The following is an 18995-nucleotide window of genomic DNA, read 5'->3' on the forward strand; positions in this document are numbered from 1 at the left end:
ATATATCTATAAGTCCCTTCAAGGAGTTCTAAAAAAAAAAAAAAATCTGCTGCAAACTCAGGCTAATTTTTAAAATATATATACATTTTTCTCTTTTTCCCCCAAGTTGCTTAGAATCATTTGAACAGTAAAGCTCAGAACTGGTAAAGGCTTCAGATGGTCCAACTTGCTTCTTCTTTTACAGATGAGAAAAGAGATTACAGAATTGCTGGGGAGGTCATTCAGCTATCTTTAAAGAGAAGCAAAATCTCTCAGTCCAATGCCTATTATATTATACACATTACCTTAACTGATACCTCACTGTTTCATCCTAAAAGTTCATGACTCTGGAATAATCATTAAGTTCTTTTTCTTCCTGGACTCCATATATTGCAGTCAACCAAGAATTCTAAGTTCAACCAATAGTCTTTTCATAATATTTTCTGGGTCTTTTTCTAATCCTCCCAGTAATCAGAGCTTTGGTTGTTGAAGGCTTAAAAGACCTGTCACAGATTACTAAAATAGGAAAGATCTGAACCAGATGACTATAAGAGGCTTCTTCATGTCTTTCCAATCTATTCTATAAAAAGGAAAGTCATTTCCTTTTAATTTTTAAAAAATAGATACACTTTGGCAACAACTCTAAAAGTTTTCACTGTTTTATAGGGCAAACAGGGAATGTAAAATCTTGTCTTTTATCACAAATAGCCAAGATGGAAAAAAATGTTCATTTAGGAATTCAACAGAGTTGGGACCTTGTCTGGAATCTGAATTATGGAAACTATTTAATTTCAATAATCCCAACTTTAGTGATGGGAAAAATGGCGACCATGATCCAGAAAATATATATGAATTATTTCCGAACTGTTAAAGAATATCTTTCCCTCAGAGGGCAAGAAGGGATGGAATTGTTCCTGATGGACATGATGGCTGAGGTCAATTTCGTATCACCACTCTCCTCAATCACTGTTAGCAATATTAAGTAATAAAGGACTGATTATTATTTCTTTAGGTCAACACCACATACAATTAAAAACTAGAAGTTTTGTATTTGATGGGAATTTACAGCATTTCTTACTGACAGACACAGAACAAGAAGGTAACTTACAATTTCTCAGAGGAATAAAGAACTTTTCAAAGAAAGATCTAAATCTTTAAAAAAAATCATCTCTACTTATTTCATTCCCTCTACTCAGAATTCTTCAAGGGATTCACACTCCTTTTCCATTCTAAATGAAAATATCATGGGCTTTAAGATCCTTTCCTATCTGATTCATATTAACTAGTTTTTTCTTCTGCAATACTTTGGGCCAACACCTTTTTTCACAACCTACCTGGAGAAACATCATGTTCTATCCCTAATTCATTTTATTATACTTCTAAAACATTTCATCTGCCATAATTCTTTCCTTGAATGCGTATTCCAATCTTTTCCCAATATTTTTTTTTCTCCTTTTACTATTCCACTCCAACAGAAGCAGCTTAGATTAGAATCATCAAGATTCTGTGACACTATCATGGCTCCTCTTATCCAATCATTATTTTATGATCTTCTTTTTTGTTGGGACATGAGAAAAGGCAGTAAAATGTAGTAAACTTCCTATAAATTTTATTGCTTAATTTTCATTTTACTTAGTTTTCATTTGGTTCACTTCTAATTTTAGATCCTGAGTCCATATAACAATTAATTAATTGTATGATTGAAGCATCCAGTGAAGTTTTAACTTTTATTGAATTGAGAGGCATTATACTAAGAACACCTCACCAGTCTTTTTTAAGCAGTGCTGTATCATTCCTTGGATTTTCCAAGAACCTCTGGAGAGGACCCTTGTGTGAGGTCAGAAAATCATAATAAACTGTCAGATAAACATTATGAAAAAAATTTCATAAAAAATGTTTAAAATGGCCAGAGATAGCCCAATCTTGACAGCAACATTAAAAGAATAATTACATAGTCTTGGAACTTGTGGTTTCTAAGAACAAGGACTAATCTAATTATTGAGGAGTAATATTCTCTTTGGTCAATATCAAGAACACTGAAGTACTACCTCTTTTACATGGAAATAATACCATTATTACAGACTTTTAAAAATCTGAAACACTAAATTTAGAAATTTATTCAATCTGAAATTAAAGACATAACCCTTAATGGCATTTTATACACAATAATAATAAGAAATTCTGTAATGATTCACAGAGAAAAGGAGTTGCACATGAGTTACAGTATGAGTATAGTTAATCACTACTAGAGTTTAGTAATCTTTCTGTACTCTTCAATTAGAATATATACATATCAAAATCCCAATGTGGTGGGAAGGAAGAGAACAATTATGGCACAAAATAAATCATGCTCTTGGTAAAGAAGGAGATGAAAAAATAGGAAAGAGTGATGGAATATTGTAACAGGCTTAATGACTAGACAAAAATGTTATTCACTGGACAGGTTGGAGGGCTGAATTGATTTTAAATGAATGTTCTACGATCTGTCTGTGACCTTTGGCTATTCAATATTTTTACCAATGACTTAAAGGAAGACATAGGAGGGCTGTTTATTAAATCTTCAAATGACATAAAAAGTAGAAAATATAGATAATATTGGGTGAATCTAACAGGAAGACATTTAACAGGAATTATTGTGAAATTCTACTCTTAGATTAAAAAAAAATAAACTGCCTGATTACAGGACAATGATAGCAAGTAAAGGAGATGAATCTAAGAGATATGGCAGTAGAATTAATGACAACTGCTTTCAGTTTTCATGAAGAAGAAGGTTTTGTTTGATACTATTTGGCTTCAGGGGTCAGAAAGAATGGGTAGAAATAGAAAGGCAGATTCTGGAATATATAATGAAAAACTTCTTAATTATTAGAGATTATTAGAGATTCCCAAAGTGGAAGGCACTACCAAATAATACTGTAGAAGGTATTCTGTTACAGTATGAGTGAAACTGGCTTGCCTTTAATATTTTCTAGAATATTTTATAAATTCAGAAATTCTGTGGCTATTTCTCAGAGAAAATATGTGCTGATGAATTCTATTATTCATTATTCCTTTTATTCGAATCTATCATGGATCAAAACCACAAACCCCATAAGTGGTAAAAACATTAAAACATCATACAACAAGTATGGGTTTAGACTTTTTCAAATGAATGGTAGAAACACTTTCATTTATTTGCAAATGACTTCATCTCAGTAAATTTTTGAAGTTGCTACATTTAACATATCAATCAATCAACAAGTACTTATTAAATATATATACCATGCATCAGACACAAATGAAAAAGTTGGGCAATTTTTTTGCCAAGCTGTCCCCTTCCAGGGATTTGCCAAAATGACTAATAAAAAAGAAAAGAATAGAGGGACATACTGTATGTTTCTAGATTTTTTTGCAAACATGATGTTGTCCCTTTGGATACACATATGGAAATTTATAAGAAAGGGGTCATTGTGGATATCAACAGTATGTGTACGAATAGCATTACCATGACAAGACTAGGAGAGTCTACAATATATTATGGGTATTTGGGCAAGGCTCTAGTCAAGAATTAATGTGCATATTGAGTTTTTCTAAGAAACAGTTTCTTAAAAGTATGTGAACAAAAATTATCACAAGAAAAAGGAAAACAAGGAAAAAACATCAAGCCTACTCCAATCAGAGAAGCACACTTCATTTAGATACAATGGAAAGGAGTATCTTAAGACAATCCCTTAGGAATCTGTGGCATAATTAACTAAAATAAACAATAAAGATTTTTGTATTATGAAAAAAAATTAATGTAATCCTTGCATGCAAGGAAGTTACATTCTACTAAAGATATGCCAAATGTTCACAGGTGAGTAGTTATAGGATGCATATAAAATAAGTATACATAACGGAGAGGGAAACTTACAACATCAAGAAAGACCTCATTAAAGAAGGAACACACAAATTGAATTTTTAAGGGATTCCAAAGAGGTGAAAATGAGGAGAATGAGCATTCTAGGTATGGAAGATAGCATGCAGAAAAGTATACTGGGAATGATAGCAAGCAGGACAATTCAAAGAGAGTTTAGTGTGCATTAGGTGCAAAGCTGAAAAGTTAGGTTGCAGACTCCAAAGAGTTTTACATTTCAAACATGGGAACCTTCTTAAGTGGAGAAGCAACAAGATCAGAGTTGCATTAGGAATATCAGTTTGGCAGCTCTATGATAAAACAGTTTGGGGTGAGGAGAGTCTTGAAGCAAGGAGAATACTGCAACTGTCTGGAAAAGGAGTGGTTAGAACTTTGAATAAGGGTGGGTCTTCATATCAATATTAGGGTACTTCCTCAGTGATTCCAGTATTATATGTCTGATTCCCCCCACACTGAAATACACTTTTATGTTGCAGTTGTGGCCCTAGTTAGTTAGTAAGTCAAGTGATGTTCACCAAGAATAATTACAACTGCAAAAATTCTCTAATTCATCATTTAAGATGTCATGAATTTTCAGTGATTTTTTTCCCCACCATGTTTAGGCTACTTGGGACACAGACACAGACACAGACACAGACAGAGACAGACACACACACACACACACACACACCAGTCAAAAAAATGCTAGTTCTATCCTATAAACCATGAGTGCTTTATTAAGGTCAACACAATGGAACAATGGAGAAACTAGATCAGTATATTGCCCAAGTTACTCTTTGAGGCTAAATCTGAATATGCACACACTGCAAATATAATATAAATATATATTATTTTAGTATGGAACACGGTGCCTTGGTATGGTAGAAAAATTACCAAGCCAGACTGGGAGTGGTGAGTTCTGTAGTTACTTCATTATTTACTAGTTATGTTATTGGACAAGCCAATTAATTGTAATTTTCTAAAAAAAAAAATAAGAACAGAAATGTCTGCACTATCCATCACATTAGGTCATTTGAAGGTCCCACAAAAATCATTGCACACAAATATGGTAGTTTTTTTGTTCCATATCGTAACAATTAACCCACTGATTAATAAACATTTATTAAGTAACCACTATGTCTAAGGCACTATGCCAAGCACAAACTATTATTACTGTACTGAATTCCTATTCAGTTTCATGAGGAAATTACACACACACACACACACACACACACACACATGCATCCTATATCCAAATTCCATTACTTTAAGGAGACTCTCCATTTATTTCAACAATATTACCATTGCTCAAATGGAATTTTGGAAATTGTGCCCCACATCCACACACATTTTTTTGATCTACAAGCTTTATGACTTGGCCAACTGCTTCAGAGTAAAAAAGGTCACAGGTCATTGAGTCCACCCTCCTCATTTCTAAGGTAAAGACACCAAAGGCAGAGAGAAAAAAGATATTTGCCCAGTCTAAGTACAGAGGTAAATTTAAACCAGCTTTAAATTGCCTTGAAGTCTGGCATATCTACCCTATTAGTTGTCTCAGTATAATATTCCTTTCCACATTAGAAAAGTGCAAGAATATAACCAATTAGATACAGAATAGACATCACTTATTTAAAAAGCATGTTAAGATCCAGCAAATGCACCAAAGTTGGGACACTGGAATTGGAGACCACGAAGACCTCATTTCAAATCCAACCTCACACACATTTGAGATGTATGACCTTGGACAGGACACAGAACTTTTGTCTACCTCCGTTTCCTGAATGGTAGGATAGTAATAACATCTACCTGACAAGGATGTAATGAGCAAATGAAATATTGATGAAGCAGTACAAATGGTACCAGCACACAGCAGGCATTTCAAATGCTTCTCATTCTATACCCCACAATCCCATTTCCACCATGGAAAAATAGATGGTAGATTGAGTGTTAGACCCTCTCAGGTATTAAAGGAGAAAGTTCTTGGGGAAGTTTATACTATTCAATTCATACCACTTTCTCTACTTAGAATGGCTTTGTTGGCAAATTCCTTCTGTTAGAATCTCAACTATTTTAAAGGTCCAGCTCAAATCAGATCTGCTTTAGGAAGCTTTCTTTTATCTTAGACAAACATAACCTTTTCTTCTCAAGAATTCACATCACATTTTGTTTGCACCTCTCTTTCTGACTTGTATGTAGCTTAAAGACAATAGCTACAAGATTCATGTTCAGTGAGTGTCTGTTTATTAGTCATGACTATGATAGCACATCAACACCCTCTTCTTTCCTGGCAAAAAGAGAGTTCTTTAGGGAAATAAGAGGTTTGTGGCACTGTCCTTAGAGGCACAATGAAATGAACATATGACAGGGAAGGAGGAGTTATGTTAAATACTATTACTAAAAGTTCCATGTACCCCGAGGTTATCATCAGGTAAAGTGTCTTGACTTATATGAGTTCTTTATTTTCCTATTCTCATCAGGAAGAGGGGCTTAAACCTCAAAGGCTATTTATCTTTTTAATAAGGGGTACTCAAATTATTTATTTATCTTTGAGAATTATAGATGGAAATTCCACAGTACTGTTTATTCTTGAGTCAACTCTTCCTGTCTTGCCACAGAACTGATGAATCACAGACTTTATTGCTATGATTTCTGACATGACCAGCCTGTTCCTTGATATAAACTTAATTTGCTTTTATAGCTAATGAGTCAAAAACTTACTCATTTACCATGAAATCCTATTTAGGTTAAAAGAAATGTTGCTAGGACTAACCTATAAATAGTTGTGGTAGAAGAACCCCTATTTTATTGAGCTGGCCCTTTTCAAGGAGTGGGAATGAATTTTAGCCACTCAGCCATCCTAGGTATATAAGGCCCAGTCAATGGGGAACTGAGCAAGAGGTTTTAGAACTTCCATTATAATTCAGGACAAAGTGCTGCTTTTCTGATCCAGTATTATCAACTGCTGAAATGAGTGCAGAGGTTGAAGAAGATAGCATTTCAATTTAATTGAACTAAGAATTGTAAACTATATTGATGGGGTAATTGAGGCATTCTCAGTCTCTGTTCAAACATATAGAAATAATCATCCAAATCAGCAGTAAGGCATCATGATCACAATACGTGGTTTGAAGGTGAAAATATTTTCTTCTAAGAAACTTTGGCCCAAGTGGACATAAGTAAAATTATGTTAAGAAATCTAGGCTGGAGTCAACAAAAAGTCCTTCTGTGTGGTCCAAACTGAGGATATCCTATCACTAAAAGCCACTACCCCACTGGATGACTGAACCACACATATTTATGTATACAGATTTGAAAAACTGTTGGGATAAATCCTTTATATGAAGAAAGCCAATATTCTCTAGGAGCTCTGACTGTTTTAATTGAAAGACTGAGGTCATATGTTTGAGCCACTCTGAAATAGAAAAGGGGAGGTCATCAAATATAAGGAGCTGCTAGACAGCAGTCATAAAGTTACTAGTATACCAGAGAATTCTCCACCAGTAAACAGAGGTACTTCAGTTTCCATCAGAGATTTAGGGGGAATATCTTTACTCAAAGGGATGTGAAAAGAGCCTTTTCTTAAAGGTTTTTGGAGGTTTTTAAGGGTTTTTTTTTAAGGTTTTTAAGGTTAAGTGGCTTGCCTAAGGCCACACAGCTAGATAATTATTAAATGTCTGAGGCGGCATTTGAACTCAGGCACTCCTGACTCCAGGGCCAGTGCTCTATCCACTGCACCACCTTGCTGCCCTGAAAAGAGATTTAATTTAGGTTTCAGTTGTGTTGGCAAATCAGAAGAATTATGTACTGCTAGAGTTGGCTGAACCATCTTTTGGAACTAATATCAGGTCCCAGGTTCTCATTTGTACTACTTTATACAAATTCACTTTATAATAAACCTAGTGAAGAAAAAGGTAACTGTAGACAGCCTGTTATCTAAACAAAGTTATATGAATTACTATATATATTGGTAAACCCATTAGCCCAAGCTTTTGTGAGTGGTATGGGTTTATTAAGTTCATCAGTGATTTTTCTTCTCTATTCCTGTAATAAAGACTAAATAAAATCAATTTGCTTTTTTTTTAAAGTTTTTGCAAGGCAAATGGGGTTAAGTGGCTTGCCCAAAGCCATACAGCTAGGTAATTATTAAGTATCTGAGGTCGGATCTGAACCCAGGTACTGACTCCAGGGCTAGTGCTCTATCCACTGTGCCACCTAGCCGCCCCAGAATCAATTATCCTTCTACTGGGATACTTGAAATTCTCCTTCATGCTGCCATAATTTAGTGAGTAGAAATCTCAAAAAAGTCTCAGTTCCTGATATCCACCAATTATGAAGATGATAAAATATTTACTGGGGTGAATGACCACAGTAGCAGAAGTCCTAGATTAGATGGTAGCTCAAATAAGAGAAGAGGGGTAGGGATCAACCCTAATGAAATTCAAGATCCAGCATGCTCAGTAAGATTTTGGAGGAAACACTGGACAGGGAGAATGCAGCTTATTCCAAAATAAGTTGGAATAAGCTAATGATACTTTCAAAAGCTCAGAGTCTTATCTGATTGACTCCTTGGATTCAAAAAGATCCAAATTCCCAAAATGTGTATTTTGTTGACTCCATTTATAGAGTTACTTCAAAGTCTGCTTCTTTCAAGTGGAGTCTAAAACAAGATATAGAGCCCTTGAAGACCTAAAGTGGGTTGTCAAGTGGTCATTTCCAGTGGGTCCTCAGGATCCTGTGGAGCACAGGTTTTTTGGAAGACTCTGCCCACAAATACCAAGAAGGAACTACATTATGTTTCTGGTGTCATAAGTTTTCCAAAATGGACACTAGTTAGTTTTGAAAAACATGGACTTGTCTACTTTGGGGCACTAGTGGCTACTGAACAAATGCTGTAGAGTCACAGCATTACCTTCCAGCAAGAGTTGCAGATTGATTATGAATTTAGTGAAGCAAGATAATTTCTTCAACAATTGGGAAGGACATAGGAGGTTTGTATTTAAGTATTAGTGTCATTCTTAATTTTGTGGGAGCTCAGACCACCAGCTCTAGCCCCAATATTCTGTCTTCTCCAATATACCCAAAAATCACTGACTGAGGATTTGAGCTCTTGAGGAATGCCATCTTGTATTCACTGATAGCTCTGGATCATTATGAGCAAAGTATACAAAGCTGGATCATGGTAACAATTAATCCAGTAGCAAGGAACAGATTCAGAAGTCCTCTTAGTTGACCAAATTTTGAGTATGCCTGGCATGTGAGAATGTTTCAAGAAATGGGGAAGATAAAAATCTTCTTTTATTTTATTTTATTTCTTCCTGGGTGATCGATTAAAAAAGAACAAAACTGGACAATTACATTGGGGTCAAAATCAGTGAAAGGATTTTACTTAGGCCTCCTACCACTTAGATTTGTTTATAAGGACATTGTCAGTGTCCTTTGAGACATCACACTTTTTCTGCTGAAATGAACAGCAAATAATGGAGTCATCAACAATCTGGAGAGTGAAGCTAAGAGGCACAGTGGATGGAGAATAAGATCTGGAATTAGATCTTGCCTTAGATGCTCTATGACTGGCTATATCATTTCATGGCCCTGGGTCTCAGTTTTCTCATGCAAAAATGAAGAGACTGTACTTGATAGCTTTATGAGCCAATGGAAAAATCATCATAAAACTCTACACAGGGGAGAATTAAATGATTGTGCATTCGAGATTTCAAATATTAACTAAAAGTCATGATTTTCAACAAAATGTAAGTTACTTTTAGGTACAGCTAGGTAGTTTCTAAAGCAATTCTGCTTGGTATTAGACTATTACCACTGAAATTAGTTTCCTCTTCCCACAGTTCAGGAAGACATATGTTTGCATGATAATGATAAATAAATTCAACAAGTATCAATTCAATGATTTAACAAGGGTCAAGGATTGAACTAAGGTGCTGAGAATACAAAGACCATCACTATCCTCAGAGAAGTTATATTGTTTTTTGGGGAAACCAACTTGAACTTATCATTCATTACAAAACATATACAAAGTACTTTTTAGGGGAAGATAGTAGCTGGTGGGTCTAGAGACAAGAGAATCAAGGAAAGATCAGCATAGGATATGGATTTTGAGCTGGGTTCTGAAGGCATCTAGGATTAATTCAAGGAGGCAGAGCTTAAGACGAACATAATTTCCAGGGATGCAATGACAATGACAGGAGAAGGAATCTCCTATACAAGGTAGAACAACAAGCATGCCAGTTGGGAGTGTGTAAAAGGAAATATGTAAAATAAGCTTAGAAAGGCAGGTTGAAGCTAGATTCTAAGGGTTTTAAAAGCAAACATGAAATTTTTATTTTCTTTGAGACACAGGGCAATTACCAGAGTTTCCTCCTAAATCTTTCTTAAGGAATATCACTTTGGTAGCCTTGTGAAGGATGAACTGAAGAAAGAAGAAATTAAAGGCAGGAATATCAACGAGGAGGCTACTATTGCAATAGCCTAGGAGAGAGGTGATAAGGCCTGATCGTGAGTGATGGCCTTGTGAGGTGGCAGAAATGTCAGCAACTCCTCTAGTTGGAAAAATGAAGCAATGACCTATAGGTAAACACACACTCTTTCTCTACAATTCTCTGCTCAACCAAATGAGCTTGGAAAGGCACATAACATTCTAGAGTTTTCAACATGTTCTACATAGTCATCTCACCTGTTACATAAAATCACATTGTCTATCTACATGCAATCTAGTAATTTATAAACCTACCTCTCGTCTGAGGGTAGCTTTCATGCATGTCTGACAGAGAGGTCCATTGCGGGAGAACTGAAGGGGAAGTCGACGAGTTCTAGTTTGACATGCTGGCTCCTCACATATCAACCAACCCTGGAAAGAAAATATAAAAATCTGTTTTAAGAACAAATGAAGTAACATTTATTGTGAAGTTGAATTTATTTTGCGTCAAACTTGTTCAAGTAACCTGAAATGGTCATCAAAAATAACATTCAATTTCACTAAAAACAAAATTTGTATGCTTCAATTTCCTATTCATTTAATTAAGCAAGTTCACACATTAGCTTACCAACATTTTGTTTCTTTTAAATAAAAGCATACCCTAAAATTAAGATCATCATATGCATGCAAATTGATAATTCTAGTAGGACATTTAGTAATGGGGAACTAAAGAAGTTATTTAGTTGCCTTCTAATTCCCTTTTGTTTAAACTGTTTAAAACTAATTAATGACTCTGGAAATATATTAACCTCAGTGACCCCAGAACTTATATGAGTTTTCCATTTAAATTAGTATGGCTTAAAAGAAGTACCACCTTCCCTTCCTTACCAAGTCTCATTCTTCACAAATGCTTTACTTGCTTCCCTTTCAATTGTCCTAATATTAAATACTGCACATTCAAGATTTTATATGTATCTTTTCACAAAAAAAGGTGTTATATACAAATTGAATAAATAGAAGTCTTTCAAAGATGCTAAAATACTCCAGAGCTACTGAAGAAACTAGGTGACCTAAAATTTAAAATACTGTCAAAAGTCAACATTTCTACAAAGAAAATTAATAACATGAAAAAATTAACTGTGATAAATACAAACAAAAAAATAATAATTTGTGGCTCTTCCCTAATTTAGAACTGTTATCCTCATTCTCCTAAAGTGTGCACGTATGTGTATATATGAGCATGTATGCGTACACACACATTCACACACAAATGCACTTCTTAATTTTGTAAGGCATTTTGATCTGCCACTCGTTTTTAGGAATGATTCTATTTGGCTTCTTCCCTTTGTTTGTGAAGTGGGAGGACAGATATGTAGCTGTTCCCTCTTCTTTTAAGATCTCAGTCATAAAATCTTGCATTTTCTGGATATGAATTTAAATTTGGAAGTTTTTCTTTTGTCTTTTAACCTGCAAACTAAGGAAAAGAAGAAAAAAAAAAGGAAGGGCAAACAGAGAAACATAGAGAATTTCAGATTGACTTCCTTTGGTCTGGAACAGGCAATCATTCTCAATCTCTACTACTGGATACTCCCTCTCGCACTGATCATTTGCCCTGTCTGATTGGGAAGCAAGACCTCTTCAGCCAGAGGGGAGAAACACTAATCGGGAGGGGGTAACTTTCTATTCAACTGCACACAATCTGATATTCTTTTAGAATAGAATGCTTCTTGCTCTTAGAGACATACTAAATGAGGGTAAAGTATTGTTACTTCTTCCTGCTTTATCCAATGTTGTTCATCATTCACTGTAAGCCTACTCTAAAGCCTTCTGCCTACTAATAATTGTTATAAACATTCTCAGTTAATAAAATGAATAATGTGCTTCATATAACACATTTTATTGTTGAAATTATGTCACAACATACTTCTGATAATTTTGTTTATAAGAATTCAGCAAATGAATCACATACAGAGTCCAGTACTACTCTAAGAAAGTAACATTTTGTATTATGTTTATTTCTTTCTTTTCTTTTTTTTTTTAGGTTTTTGCAAGGCAAATGGGGTTAAGTGACTTGCCCAAGGCCACACAGCTAGGTCATTATTAAGTGTCTGAGGCCGGATTTGAACTCCGGTACTCCTGACTCCAGGGCCAGTGCTCTATCCACTATGCCACCTAGCTGCCCCCCCCCCATTATGTTTATTTCTAAGAATGACATTTTAAGGTAGATAAGACCAGGTTGCCATGTGTCCGGAAAAAAGGTGAGAAAACATGCAACAGTAATAGGATAAAAGAACTAGGGATGATCAGTCCTGAAACAAAAGACTTACAGGAGACACCATATATAATCTCCTTCAAGCATTTCAAAGGTTGTGAGGTAGGAAAGACATTAGACTTGCATTTCTCAGTCAAGAAGACAGATGTAGGAGCAACCACTCTGGAGAAGAGTTAGCATTAAGTTTGAGATAAGGAAAATCTTTTGAACAATTAGAGCCACCTGAAGTAGAATGACCTACACTGATCTGATGAACTGTCATTTCTAAACACATGACTCTTAGATCATAGAAGTAACCCTTATCCTGGACTTTAGACCCATAATACCACCTGCATTTCCAAACGGAGTTTCTTTAGTCTAAAACAGATTTTGTCTCACCCCAAACTACTACCTTCCTGACTTACTGTTTATGTCAGAGGCATCACAATCCTCAGATTCTGTTACCCTCTCACCATCATGTCCTATCAGTTGTTTCCATCTCCAGGATAGTTCTAACCGAACCTTATTTTCCACTACCAGTTACCAAGTTAATACAGGTCCTTGTCATATAGACAATAAGTGTCAAACAAGCGGCTCACAGTTATGAGTGCAATAAGAACCTGATTAAAATGTAACTAACAAATGTAACTGAAAAATATTTAACAAAGCAAATAAAAAACAAGGCTAAAATGAAGTTTTCTAAGTCAATGTGAGGTCCACAAGACAATTATTCTTGAATCTTACACCACTAACACAAACTGTGGCAATCCCATACAACTATGAATCACATACAACATTTTCAGTGTTGTATTAAGAAAGTCACATTTCAAGTACTACATTTGTTTCTAAGCACCACATTTTAAGGTAGATGAGACAGGATGCCACGTGTCCAGAAAAAGGTGATTGATATGGCAGAAGAACTAGAAAACATGAAAAGTGTTCAGATGTATTTAGGTTGCATAATTAGTCTCTTTGCTTCTTCTCTCTTCTTCCTTAGTTCATTTTTCACACAGCTGTCAAACTGATATCCCCAAAATACATGTCTGACAATGCCATTACCCTGCTCACAATGTAATCATTCTCTATTGCCATAGGATCAATTAATATAAACTCCTCTGACATATAGATTTCTTTACTATCTGGTCTGACTTTCTCTCCAGACTTACTGTACATTAATCCTTTCATGCACACTGCACATTTGTCAGAACAGTCCCATGCTTTCCCTCATATGTGACATCCCACTTCCTGTTTCTGTTTCTTTGCACAGGTTCCTCTGGAATAGATAGGTGGTATAGTGGATAGAGTTGGGCCTACAGTCAGGAAGATCTCATTTTTCTGAGTTCAAATCTGGTCTCTGACACTTAAAAGCTGTGGGTCTTAAGTGTCAGTTTCTTCATTTATAAAATGTGCTGACAAAAGAAATGGCAAACTACTCAAATATCTTTGCCAAGAAAAGTAGAAAAATAGGGTCACAGAGTTGGATACAAGTGAACAAGGGAACAACAACAATGTCTGGAGGGCACTGCCTCCCCATCTTTCCTCAGGTTCAAGAGCTTTCTGGATACTCACCAGGTTTAAGTGACTTTTCCCCAAATCACCTTGATTTATTTTCTATCTACTTAAATGTATAACTAAACAAATGTGTTTCCCCTTAAAACCACTAAAGAAAAAAAATCAAGTGTCAGGCTGTGTAAAAGATTACCATGCCCTAAAAGTTCAGAGAGAGGATGGGGGTGGGGAAGCATATGGATCGTTAAAAAAATTATTCAAGAACTAGAAAAAAAAAGAATCCCTAGCATTTATAATTCAAATAGTCAAATGTACATATACACACACATATAGGCAGAGACAAACATAATATTCATTTTCTTCTATATGTTGAGAAACCAAAATTTTATCACTATGAGTACTCTGTATGCAGTTCAGATCAGTCTATATCTAAAAAGATATGTTTCCCAATTCAATTGAATACATATTTAACAATTGCCTGTAATGCATTATACTCTGAGCTAGCTGGGTATAGAGTTAAAGACTGTGAACTCTTTAGGTCAGGGTTTATCTTTGGTCTCTTTTTGGATCTCCAGTGCTTAGCACATATCAGGTACGAAACAAATGATTATTGACTGACTACAGTTGAAAAGTTGCTACCATGGAGCCACTATATTTTAAATACAACTCAAACAGAAATGATGTCTCAATTTTTTCCCTTAAACTTGTCATATGTATTCGATCCTACCTATGCCCCATTCCTGAGGACATCACAGTGTTATTAAAGAAAAAAATGAAATAATTGGTGGAACAGAAACACCAAGTGAATATGTTATTAATTAATTAATTAATGTGTTATCATTTCACCATTCTTTTAGAATTCTTGCATCTATCATTGAAATCTACTGAAAAGAATAGCCAATAATATATTAGCATAATAAAAAGAATAAAAAGAGCCTGGAGTTCAGAATCTAGCTCTTCTAGTTACCAGATTTATAACACAAAGTTAAGTCACTTAATATTTGAGTGAGTTTTTTCATCTGTAGAATAAAAACAACAGTACTTCAATCAGGGAATTCCCACACCAGAAATTCCCTGCACAAAATAAATCACAGACCCAGATGAACTCCATACCTTCAGGGAACATTTTATATTTTTTATTGCACAGGATATCTGAGAAGCAATTCAGAAGTAAGGAGCTATATTAGTATTGGACTAAACAAAGTCATCATTATCATTGTTTAGACTACACAACCTAAGCTACTTTCTTTTCAGTTTATGCTATGTGAACCAAAAATGGAAATTAAAACAATTTGTTAACACATATGCAAAGATACAACTTTAAAAATATTTATTTAAAGAGCTGTTCTTATAATCAGTTGTGGTTGGAATATTTCTTCTAATATATTACAACTTCAGTACTGAGGATGGTGAATTACCAACCAGGGAGAGACTAAGTTGTTCTATCACCTGTACTAAAAGCAAACAACTAGCTCAATCTCTGACAAAAGTTACTGACTATACTTCAATGGTCCCTTCAATTCACATAGGGCCCAGGTAATGCAATTTGTCTAGACTTCCTCCCAGTTGTAATTAACATTAAAGAGGTCTTTTCTTCTTTGTCACCTCTCTATTCAGTATTTATTTGAGTTTGTTTGTACTTACTATCTGTTAATCTCTCTTTACAAATGACAATAATAACTGGGGCTATTATGCATGGAAATTAAACATGCAGATAAATGTGTGAATAGGAACTATATTTGAAAAAAATATATTAGAAGCCCTTAGCTCTTTATGTCTCTTGTTTTGCTTTGATAATTAAGCTTCTGGTCTTGATTTACTTTAAACAAAACTTTTCAAAAGAATATATTTCAATCAAATTCAATGTATGCCTTTCAAATTCAATTTTATCAACAATATTTCTATTAACTTTTATTTAACTAACCTCAATTAACTAAACCAAGACATTACTGCGGAAAAAGCATGTGGCAAAAGCATGTGGCAATATTTTGTAACCAACATGCTCAATATTTTAGTAATCTGCAAGGGGGCAAATCACAAAACCAGAGTAGTCCTTATTCACTTTATGAATAAAAAATAGTAGAAATGAAAACAGTATCTATTTTAATACAACTTCAGTTAATATCACCTCCTACTTTAGTCTCAACATTGATTAAAATTTATTAAAATAACTTTAGTGATTTGATTCAGACTGAAAGTGTCTTTCTGATGACTCAATTCAAATGGCTTTCAATTCCACAATATAAATTGAAGTATTCTCAGTAGTTGCAGCTTAAAAATAATTTAGTGTATCTAGATAGATGTTCTCCTATTTAGAATAGTTTAATTCTATAACCATCTTAATTAAGGTCTTCTAAGGTAGACTATAAATCTATCCACATATTAGTAGAATTTTTGTTTTTTTAGAACTGCTGTGGACAAAAATTTACTGCTATGCTCATAATGCGATTAAGTTCTTCCAACTAAGATAATAAGGAATAAGAATTAGGGGTGAAGACCCAATACATTTTATAGTGCTATACCATCATTGCATATAAAAAGAATACTGAGGCTCAGAGATCAAAAGAAACTAGCCACCCAGAATTCCTAGAGAAGTTATCAATTTACCACTTCCTACTTCTTTTTAAAAAAAGAGATCTCAAATTTCTCTAAGCATTTTTAGAATTAAACTTATTGCAAAGATTTTTATTGGTCTGAATTAGATCATAATTATTTTCATAAGGGTAAAAGCTTCTGTTCCAGAGTCCAAAATTTAAGAACTGGTAAGTTTTATTCAGTTAAAAACAAAATGAAAGCATAAACTGTATTTTTTTTAATTTATTTTTTATTCTCATTTTGTACAAATTTTTTTTACATTAATAAAATATTCTTGTTTACAAGTAAACAAAATACCCCCCCCATGAATATAGATAGACTTGCTTGGGCGAAAAAAGGAAAGGGGAGAGAAAAAAATTAAAATAAAAAAAATAACAGTAATAATTGTAGGTATGGCGAGGTGGCGCAATGGACGAAGCACCAGCCCTGGAGCCACGAGCACCTGAGCCCATATATCCAGCCTCGTAAACCCAACAATCACCCAGCCGTGTGACATGCAAGCCACCGGATCCCCACTGCCCTGCAAAAGCCAAAAAGAAGAAAAAAAAAGACCCCAAATAAAATAAAATAGTAATAATAGTAGGGGTGGCTGGGTGGCAGACAGAGCATTTGCCCTTGAGCCAGGAGCACCTGGGTCCGAATCCGGCCCCAGACACCCAAAGATCACCCTGCTATGTGGCCCCAGGCAGGCCACCCAGCCCCACTTGCCCTGCACCCTCCCCCAAATAATAATAATAACAAAAAATGTGCTTCAGTCTTTGTTCCAACACCAACAACTCTGTCACGGGTGGATCACATTCTTTATAATTCCATCACAAAAATTACTTCCATATTTTCCCAACATTACCATTGCTGATCGCAACTCCCTTCTTTCTTATTTCTCCACTACCATGTACTATATTTTCTCTCTCCTTTCACTCTGACTCTGCTGTAGGGTCGCTAAGTGGCGCAGCAGACAGATCCCTGGTCCTGGGGCCAATAAGCCTTGAGCCCCCATACCACCCCTTAGGCCCAGATTCCACCTGGCCCTATGGTCCTGGGCAGGCCTTCCAATCCCAGCCCCTTGCAAGAAATAAAAAAGAAAATGTGTTATATCTGACCACTTCCCCCCCCCCCATTGAGTATATATGCTGTTTCCTCTCCTAGCCACCTCTGATGAGAGCAAAGGTCCCCTCATTCCCCCTTGCCTCCCCCTTCCATATCATTACAACAGCTCATTGTAATAAAAAAAATCTTATTATGTGAAATATCTTGGACTATTCCTCCTCTCCTTTTTCTTTCTCCCATTCCATTTCCCTTTTTTTCTATTGACTCCATTTTTACACCATATTTTATCTTCGAATTCAGCTTTCTCCTGTGCTTCAACTATAAAAGCTCCCTCTACCTGCTCTATTAACTGAGAAGGTTCATATGAGTATTATCAGTATCATTTTTCTATGCAGGAATACACGCAGTTCATCCTCATTAAGTCCCTCATATTTCCCCCCGTCTCCTCCAATCTCCATGCTTCACCTGAGTCCTGTAAGTGAAGATCAAACCTGTTCAGCTCTGGCCATTCCAAAAGGAACATTTGAAATTCCCTTGGTTCATTGAAAGTCCATCTTTTTCCCCCTGGAAGAAGTCATTCAGCCTTGCTGGGTAGTTCATTCTTGGCTGCATTCTAAGCTCTTTTGCCTTCCAGTATATTGTATTCCAAGCCCTACGAGCTTCCAATGTAGTTGCTGCTAAGTCCTGTGTGATCCTGACTGCAGCTCCACGGTATTTGAATTGTGTCCTTCTGGCTGCTTGTAATATTTTCTCTTTGACTTGGGAGTTCTGAAACTTGGCTATAATATTCCTAGGGGTTGGTTTTTTGGGATCTCTTTCTCTGGGGGATTGGTGGATTCTCTCCATTTCTATTTTACCTTCTGCTTCTAGAATATCAGGGCAATTTTCCTGCAGTAATTCTTTGAAAATGAAGTCAAGGCTCTTTTCCTGATCATGACTTTCAGGTATTCCAATAATTTTTAAATTATCTTTCCTAAGTCTGTTTTCCATATCAGTTGTTTTTTCAGTGAGATATTTCACATTTTCTTCTAATTTTTCATTTTTTTTGGTTTTGAAGTATTGATTCCTGATTTCTGTTAAATTCATCAATCTCCCTGAATTCTATTCTTTGTCTGAAGGATTTGTTCTCCTCAGAGAGTTTTCTTATCTCTTTTTCCATCTGGCCAATTTTGTTTTTTAAAGTATTCTTCTCCTCAATAACTTTTTGAACTGTTTTATCCATTTGACCTAAGCTGGTTTTTAGCATGCTATTTTCTTCAGCATTTTTTTGGATTTCCTTGACTAAGCTGCTGACTTCATTTTCATGTTTT

The 18995-nt window shown here is 35.3% G+C and overlaps 1 protein-coding gene across 2 annotated transcripts in view; it reads right to left on the reverse strand.

Annotated features, from left to right (window-relative positions):
• POLA1 (DNA polymerase alpha 1, catalytic subunit) overlaps positions 1–18995 on the reverse strand; it is a 336395-nt gene that overhangs the window by 125846 nt on the left and 191554 nt on the right. For both annotated transcript variants that reach the window (XM_074214225.1, XM_074214224.1), the window contains one exon: positions 10599–10715. In XM_074214225.1, coding sequence (XP_074070326.1) covers positions 10599–10715 — 117 coding nt within the window. The remainder of the gene's footprint in view (positions 1–10598; positions 10716–18995) is intronic.

The sequence above is a fragment of the Macrotis lagotis genome, chromosome 1 (assembly GCF_037893015.1).
Source record: "Macrotis lagotis isolate mMagLag1 chromosome 1, bilby.v1.9.chrom.fasta, whole genome shotgun sequence".
Taxonomy (NCBI): domain Eukaryota; kingdom Metazoa; phylum Chordata; class Mammalia; order Peramelemorphia; family Peramelidae; genus Macrotis; species Macrotis lagotis.